The 8,862-nt window shown below is 44.3% G+C and overlaps 1 protein-coding gene across 4 annotated transcripts in view; it reads right to left on the reverse strand.

The window, feature by feature from the left end:
• Positions 1–8,468, reverse strand: part of SPIDR (scaffold protein involved in DNA repair) — a 209,370-nt gene extending 200,902 nt beyond the window's left edge. For all 4 annotated transcript variants that reach the window (XM_037379017.1, XM_037379016.1, XM_037379019.1 and 1 more), the window contains exons 1-2: positions 8,361–8,468; positions 781–936 (exon numbers count right to left, since the gene is read on the reverse strand). In XM_037379017.1, the coding sequence (XP_037234914.1) occupies positions 781–936; positions 8,361–8,375 (171 nt within the window). In that variant the 5' untranslated portion in view covers positions 8,376–8,468. The remainder of the gene's footprint in view (positions 1–780; positions 937–8,360) is intronic.
• Between the last annotated feature and the right edge of the window lie 394 nt (positions 8,469–8,862).

Raw genomic sequence — 8,862 nt, forward strand, 5'->3', positions numbered from 1 at the left:
ATCTAACCTTGCAAAGAACAAGAGCCAGTATTTTCAGCATTAAGAATCAAAAGCAGGGAAGAAGAGCACGCTTGATAAAGCATGTGCCCTATTCAAAGTTACAGAAAGAAGCGCTCAGTGGCTCTGTCTCTAATTTTCTTAAATCACACAAGCCATGCTACACTGTGACTGCTAAGTACCAGAAGAAATAGAGAGCAACTTGGTTGAAGATTTTCAGCACCGAGCACTTCTCACTCAGAGCTGACTGAACATCTCTGTTTATGACCAACAAGACCAACACAAACACAAAAAAATAAGCATAATTAGATATATCATCTAAAAGAGCATCTGCACCAAGATCCACATCTGCATGGGTCATCAAAAAGCAGGATTTTCTACAGTGAATTCATTATTGCAAACATACTCTTTAGATCTAGCAAAAAAATCTTCAGAAGCAAACTTGAGTCTTTTTGTTCCATATTTTTTAGGAAATGCAGTACTCCATCCCAAATGTGAAATTACTTTTGCATCTTTCGGTGCATTATTGAAATTTTCAAACTGATAAACGTTATCTAGAACATAATATGTTAATGTAAGCTTGGAAAATTACACTAACAAGCTAAGACAATGCTCTTATGTAACCTTATTTCCATTTTTGTCTACTTTGACAGTTATAACAATATGTTGTTAATTGGGAAACAACACAAAAAAAGGGCAACATCTTATAACTCAGTCAAGCATGGAAATTGGTTTAACTGTCAGTTTGCATCTCTTTCTTACACCGTTAAGCCAGCATTTTACCTCCAGCACTGAAGTATTCTGAAAACCATCCCCACACCTAAGCCATGCATTGGAAATCGAAGCAGCAGCCACTGATGGCCTGACATTTGATTTTTTCAGCTGTAGCAGTGTCTCATCTGGGAAGCGTGCACATTCTGCATTCCAAAATCGCTTCCGCTACAAAGGAAAACAAATCCATTAAAAACAGTGTGTACACATAATTCTTTTCAGGTTAACTGTACTTAATCTAGACTGCCCCTAAGTATTTTCTGAATACTTACAAACCTAAATACCAATTTTTAATGACCTGAGCAAAAAAAGTTTTGAATACTTGCAACCATTTTTTTATGCAACGCTAAATAATAACACCACCACCAATGCCATAGCTAAATTTATTTTTTTGGAAGTACACTACTTTCTGTTTATCTCCATTACATTTGGCTTTATAATCATTTCACAAAAAACAGTAGATGAATGATGCCTTCCCCTTATGTGGGATGCTGGAAGTCATTTGGACTCTTAAGTAAGTCATGAAACAGGATGCTGACTAGCCTTCCAGTGCTAATTTCATGCAGTAGATTTTCACGCCTGAGAATAGCTGAAGATGAGAGAATTGCCTGTTATATCCAAAGTTATCTTGTGGATTCTACACCAGTTTACACACATAATTTGATATTTAGCACAACAAACATCTTAGCCCGCTATGTTACTGAAACTTATCTTACAATATGTTGACTACATTATCTGCCTGAATACATCTTTCTTCTTCTGATATACTTTCTCTCAAGTAACAAAGTTCCTACCCATATTTAATAACTACTCCAAAGTTATGTTAATCAGCACATATATTTTCAGCCAGGCTGCTCAACCATACGTACTTTGAACTGAGAAAAATATGCCCAAAACCCCCACCAAGGTCTTTGGCAACTTTTATCCATTTTGTAACTGATAATGCATATTTGTTTCCTCTAGACCTTTTGAGTGCTCACAAGAATGAAACAAGCACTTTTCAAAAGTGAGCAGTGAACAGCATCTTCACCCCTTCAGTCAGCCTGACCTATTGTCAAATGATGACAGTAAAACAAATGTCAGTTTCCTCAGACAGTAATTGACTTTGCTAAAAGCCTCTTCTAAAATTGCTGGGGGTATTGACACTGCAAAGCAGCTACTACAAGAGCTCATTATCACCAAAGTCAAACTTTGTAACATGAACTTTGTCCATGTAACAACCCCCACAGAAGTATAAATGAAAAGTAAAATCTTGAATATTATGTGGTATAAGGTGTCCAAAGTGCTTTAATAGGGACATGATATCAAGTAAGGCGGCTACAGCAGTTTAAACAAGAAAGGTTAATATTATGACATGAAGGGAATTTAAACCTCGCCTTCCTCCCAGTGAAGATGCTGGCCCAAGCCTCAATGTCCAGAGTGCTTAGACATGAACCTTTACATTGTGCTATGCTCTTGGTAAGTACTTCTGCACAGCAGAAAGCATGAACAGGGCAAATATTAACCACTGAAACACATCAAGGCCCATTTTTTTGGTTCTGCAGCAACATGTCACAGCAAGACCTCACTTCAGTTGGAGACATTTGTTTCACCTGCATGTCCCTCAGGCTGGATGACTTCTCTCAGGCTCAGAGCTGACTGTACAGCCAATGGTGCACCAAGGCTCAAAATCATGCCATGGCTCTAGTTTAGGGGGGTTTTTTGTCGATTTTCATAGCTTCTGGAAGATTTTGCAAGATCCATTTCACAGACAAAACTTTACAGTATAAAATATGGTTTATCTAAGCTTGCTTCTTAAATAGGACAATCCAGTGCTGAAAAATGCTGATCTGTGCCAACAGTAGCACTACAGCTTGCATGCAACTTTACAATACACTGCTTTTGATAGTCAATTAAAAGCAGAAACAATTGCAAAATAAGTGAAAAAGCCACAAAAATGCATGCACAAAGAGTTACATGAAACAGGCTTTGTAATATATTTCTGCTGTTAGAAAGCCTAATGAACATAGCACTAGAGAACTACTCTCTCAAGTTTCTCATCCACATTATTCTTAAAATCATTACATCCCCGGACACACAGAATCCCTCTATTTCTGTATGCTGTCCAATACCAACAGAGTGAAGAAGGAGCACAGCATAAGGCACAGGGGACAAACAAAACACACGTGACAGCTGAGGTACAGCCAGTGGCGCACAACTGACAAGATTCGGGAAGGGGATACCATATAAAAGTCGGCAGGATAAAAGCTATATGTTAACTGCCTCTCCCTAAGTAAGAAGGGTTACGATGGATATAAGAAGGGTATACTTACAGTTGACAAGATTAAAAAACCCCAGACTAATATGAGTAGAATAAATAGCTGGTTTTATGCTTAGAGGATGTAGATAGTTACGCTTACATTTAGATCATTAGGAGTGCAACGTGAAGTGGCACTGGGAGTGACTTTCAAATAGCTGGAATACTCCTTCAGAGGCACTAGACAGTGACAGGCAAAAAGCAAATTTTAATAGTTAATGACTTAATGAAGAAGAATGTTACTTAATCCTGCACTTTGCTAGCTTGGATACAGGCAGGGCTGCTCAGGTCTTCAGAGCAGCACTACAGGGATGTCTTTGTGCAGGTGGTCTCATGGCAAATCAGAAGTAACTGGAGTCCCCTCTCCCCGAGCACCTGGCACTTGCCAGACCGCGCAGACACTGTGACAAGGAACCAAACAGCCAGAAAACTTTTTTGGGAAGAAGCACTAGTTACCTACAGCTGGCACAGCAGCAGAAGAAAGGATACAAGGACCAGTGGGACCACTCCTGCAGCTGCTTGACACCATGGCAGTTTAATTACAACCTGAATAACCATCAGTACTGCTGGCAGCTCTGGATAATTACCTCTTTATCTCACCACACTTTCTTCTCCCCAGATACAGGAAAATCTGAGAGTTTCTGCTACCACCACACAGAAATTTATAGCCACTATAGTTACTGAGAAAAACTGAACACAGTTCCTGAAGTTCCAGAACAACAAAGTAAGGAAATACACCCTTTACATGAGATGTTCTTCAGCTACTGCAAATTTCTGACAGACACCATCTGGAGGGAAGAGAAAGAGGACTTAGGATTGTCGATATTGACAGTAGTGACTTACAGCTCCATGCCTTTAATGCAGATACCTTTCCACCATTTCCCACATCCTACTCCACCTTAAAAAAAAAAATGAAAAAACAAACCCTAAAGACAGCTACCCACATCCCAAACTCCTTGACAATTTCAATCTCTCCATGTAAATAACTGAAGTGAACTTGGGAAAGCGGACCTACAGCTTCAACCCACAGTTACTGAAGGGGAGGTTTGTCAAAGCAGCACTGCATGCATGCACATGTATGGGTGCACATATATACACACCCACCCTAAGCATATTTTTAAAAGAAAAATATGCCATGCAAAAGTATATCATTTCAACATGTGTAAAATAATGTTTATGTGCAGATACAAATGTAAAGCACACAAATGTATTTTTATTGAAAATATGAACAGTGTGCAATAGCAGTTACAGATATACATAGATAGGAGGTTACAAGACATGCAATTCAGGAGAAAAATTCTCAAGGACACCACCAACACCAGAGGGTTCCCTCTGGCTGAAGGTTACAATGCAAAGAACAGAAGCAAAACACGGTGACCATACTTTCCACATACAGCTAGTGTCACCGTGCTTCAAATTACTAATGCAGTACGGCAGCAGGGAGGCCAGCTGCGAGGCCCAGGAGTGGGTACGTGTGATCTGGAGGCAGCTCTGCGGGGCCTCTGTTCAGCTCTTCACCTTTGGGTGTGGTGGGATGGTGCCTCTGCTGGGGAGACCACCCTCACTCTTCCCCTGCAGAGCTGCAGCGTCTGCTGCTCCCTGACACCCTGGCCCAGAGGTCTGGTGTCCAAGGACCTCTCTGCAGGAATGCATGAGCTGGCATGCAGAAATGTAAAGTTTTAAAGGCTCTTTGCTTCCACTCCAGCCTGCTTCAAGGCAACAGAGAAACTAATATTTTAAGTAACTTGCTTCTCAGGAATAAATATTTATAATTAAGCTAATCTGAAGGCCGTGCTGTTCCCAAAGAAATGCAGCAACAGTGAGTTCTCTTAATCTTGAGTCACAAGGTTAACCCTCATCTTCTTCCTCTGGCATAAAAACAGGGCACACAAAAAAGATCTTGTGTAACTTATTAATGTTATGCATGAAGTGTCTAGAAACAAGGTATTGGTATTAAAAAAATATGTATCACTGAATTGGGCTCAAAAGAGCTAGAGCACACACACCTGGTGTACTGCAAAAATCAGGATTTATTACAAAACAAAGAGTCAGGCAAATAATCTTGTGAATTGTGTAAAGCATCTGAAGACAAAATATGACCTCTGAAGTTCTGAGTTAAAAAAGGGGAGGCTAGGATGGCTACCTCATGTTGAAATTGTCTGTAGACCTCTGTTCACAGAAGCACTGCATTTTGTCACTGGAGCAGCCCCTTCTAAAGAAGTGAAATAAAATTAAGTCACTCCTGATGGTGTCAGTGGAATTAGGATCAAGCCCTTCACGTAAAAAGCATGGCAAGCAATCCTTCTCCCATTACTTCTTTAGTTATTTCCGATGAGAATAAAGGTAAGTCAGCCTACGTGGGTACAGGTATGAGGAAAAGGGAGAGACTCTCTGAAAATTCAAGAAATATACATAGTGATTATGCAACAGAATACAAGAAATATGGGGCCAGGGATTTGGATCTGATTTTTAAATAGATGTTCCTATCTAGAACACCTCCATTCAACTGATCTATATCACTAACTATGCCAAATACTTGTTACCCAGAAATACCCTATATTAAATCACTGGGACTATATCACAGCCCTTTACACCCCAGACAATCCCACTTTCTTGGGGCTGCTCCAAAAACCACAGAATGAACCCGCAGGAAAACATGAACCAATATATTATCTACTTCATATACAAGTGGCATTTCTTTGACGGTTCATCTTCTCTAACACTAAAAGCAACATTAGCTGAAGGACAAATATAATAATAAAATGTTCTACTACATGAACTCCTCCTGCTACTGACACGCAAATCCATGTTAGTCATGTCACTTAAGCACCTCAGAAGTATTCAGATACAATTATTCATTCTTCCCAAACAGAGCAGAACAAACAATAGTGCTGAAAATCACAGCTCTAGTTTCCAGAGACTTTTCATATTTTTAAAAACAAAGGGAACCATTGCATAAAAGTACACAGAAATACCAAACACTGACCAATAACCATCCGCACCTTTCACCTTCGTCCTCAAGAGACTTCACATAAAAGTACTCAAACTAGAAGAAGTGTTGGGCTTCAAAAGCACAATTTTAAGATAGCACAAAACTCAGTTTGAAAACATGCATCTCATTTTCGGCAAAACTCAGCTGAACACACTACTGAGCTCCTGAAAGTATAATTACTGTTTTTCCTGCCTAGATAGAAAGTGCAGTTTTAATTTAATATTAAAACATCCTTGCATTTGAAACCCTCAAGTGAGGATTCAAATAAAGGTTACAGAATTAAAACTGCAGTCATATTTTTTTCAAGCCAAGGTTATTTTTTTTATTCCTATGAAAACCAGTATGTATATTTTCCAAAGGCAATTTGCAAGAATACATATGAACCTGAGAAAGGACCTCGTTAAGTTGTAATCATTCATGAAAAAGTCTAAACTGTATGACCATAGTCACAATGACCTGGCATCCCTCCCTCCAAGCTGTCAGCATGCATGTGGGAAAGAGGAAAAAAAAAATCTCAAAATACTTTTCTTATTGATATTGGTATAGGAGACTGATATTTTTAGAACACTGTTTTAAAACATTTCTTTGTGTTCACGATGTTTACTAATCAATGAAAGGCTATTCTCGTTGACTGATACATATATGTATTTAACATTACCATTTGAATGTCAGGATTTTTTTAACCTATACAAGCTTATTTAAGCAAGAATATAAATTACTATAAGCCTACATTGAGGAAAAAAATAAACACCCTCAAGGAATAAGAATACTATTGAAATGCATTTTGTGTCAATAACTGGTGGCAAGCAGTTAAGACTGAAATCTTCACTCCATCAAAATGGTTAAACCAGAAAAAATTTTGCAAGATTAAGTTATCAAAAATGTTTAGGATACTGTAACAGTATCATGCTATTTTGTTATGTATTGTGTTGGTTTGTTTTTCTGAATGGTTTAATTAATAGTCAGCAAGTGGAGAAGACTGCTGTCTTTTCACTTGACCAGTGATATAGTAATGAGGAACATTATCTTCGTCCGCAAAAGAAAGTACTATTATCAAAAGCTGCCATCACATTGCAACAAGAGCTGGTTAAACCTCGGCAGTCGAAGCGTGCAGTTCTTTTACTGGTCAAAAACTTTAAGTTTTAGAAGAAAATACGTATCACATCAGTGCTACAAGGTAAATTAAATGTAGGATGTTGTTTTAAACTTGATATCTTCTTCCGTGAAAACCGATTTCAAGTGTGATTATTTTAAAATCGGTGTATTCACACCATTGTACTCGTACGTTAAATAGAAAACGAAAGGTTTTAGAATCCCGATCCATCTGAACTGGATTTGTATTTACGCCGCAAATGACACTTGCAGTCTGCCCTTCAGCAGCATCTCAGTATTAGCACAAGCACTTAGTCACAGGCAGCACCCGAATCGCCGTCCTGCAGATACCGCCAGCTGCCAAGCGAACCGCCAGTGTGAGGAGACCCACAGCAAGCGCCGGGCGCTTCTCCTCCCTCCACTCCCACTCGTGCACCAGGCAGCGAAGCTACTCGAGAGAATATTAAGCCAGGCAACGTTGACAAGTCTCTTTTCCTCTCACAGTTTTACTTTCCCTGCACTTTGTCCCCGACGGTCATCTAAAAACCAGGCTGTATTGCACATTTTCCCCTCAGTACAGCTGTGCTTCCACTCCGTGGCGATGGTCAGCGTTGCGCAACCCAGCACACCGCGCGGGCGGCGGACCCGCTCTCCCGCCCCCCGCCCCAGCGCGGCGGGCCGCCAGCACACGCGTCGTGCCTCGGAACAAGCCGGAGCGAACCCTCCTCCTGCGGGGTCCGCGGCGCAGCCAGAGCCCAGCGTGGCCTCCGCCGAGCCGCCCCCCCGGCAGCCGCGTCCTCGCAGGCTGACCTCGGCGGGCCCTGCCCCCGCCTGCCCGGCCAGGGCGCAGGGAACAGGACCCGCCGCCCAGACCCCCTTCCCGCGGAGCCACCCGACTGGCTGGCTGCCTTCCTTACGCCGCCGGCCCGGGCCCGGGCGGGCCAGGACGTGCAACGCGAGCTGCGGGATCGGGTATGAGGACGGGGGGGGGGGACGGGGACAGGACGGGACTGCTCCGCCACTGCCCGCCCCTCACACCGGGGCCGCAAGGCGCAGCGGGCGGCCGGGGCGCACAGCGCGGCTGCAGCACAGAGCGCCGCTGCCGGCAGGGCCCCGAGGGGAGGCCAGGGCGGCCGCCACCCGCCGCGCCCGGCCCGCCGGAGCCCCCAGCCCGCCCGCGCGGCCCCCCCCCTCCCGCGCGCGCGCAGGTACCTTCCTACGGGGCATCGCCCCCTGACCAGGCGGCCACGTCCCCTGTCACGTGGCGGGGGAGCCCCGGGGGCGGGGCAAGAGGGAACCCCCAGCCCACTCCCCTCCCCGAGCTGGCGGCTACACCCCCGCCCTTTACAGCTTTGGCGCCGCCAGCTCCCCGGCTCCTGATTGGGCTGGCGTGGCGCACCGCGGGTGACGTCACGGGGAGGCGGGGCTCTGGGGGTGCGGCGGGGTGTGGCGGACGCGGCGCGGCGGGCGAGGGCGCCGCTGCTCTTTTTTCAGGCCTCCCCCCGCCCGCTTTCTCCATCCCGCCCTCCCTGCGGCGCTGGGGTCGCGGGCCGCGCTGGGGGCAGGCTGTCGTGCTCCCGCCCAGCAGCGGCAGGCTGTCCTCGCAGCGCGGCGGTTAGAGAGACGGCCTTAACGGGCCCCGCGCCCCGGCGGCGGAGGGGCGGCGCTGGGCTCGGCGGAGGGGCGGGCTGGGCACCGGGAGCCGTGGGGCTCT

The sequence above is a fragment of the Falco rusticolus genome, chromosome 3, assembly GCF_015220075.1.
Source record: "Falco rusticolus isolate bFalRus1 chromosome 3, bFalRus1.pri, whole genome shotgun sequence".
In the NCBI taxonomy this organism is placed as follows: Eukaryota; Metazoa; Chordata; class Aves; order Falconiformes; family Falconidae; genus Falco; species Falco rusticolus.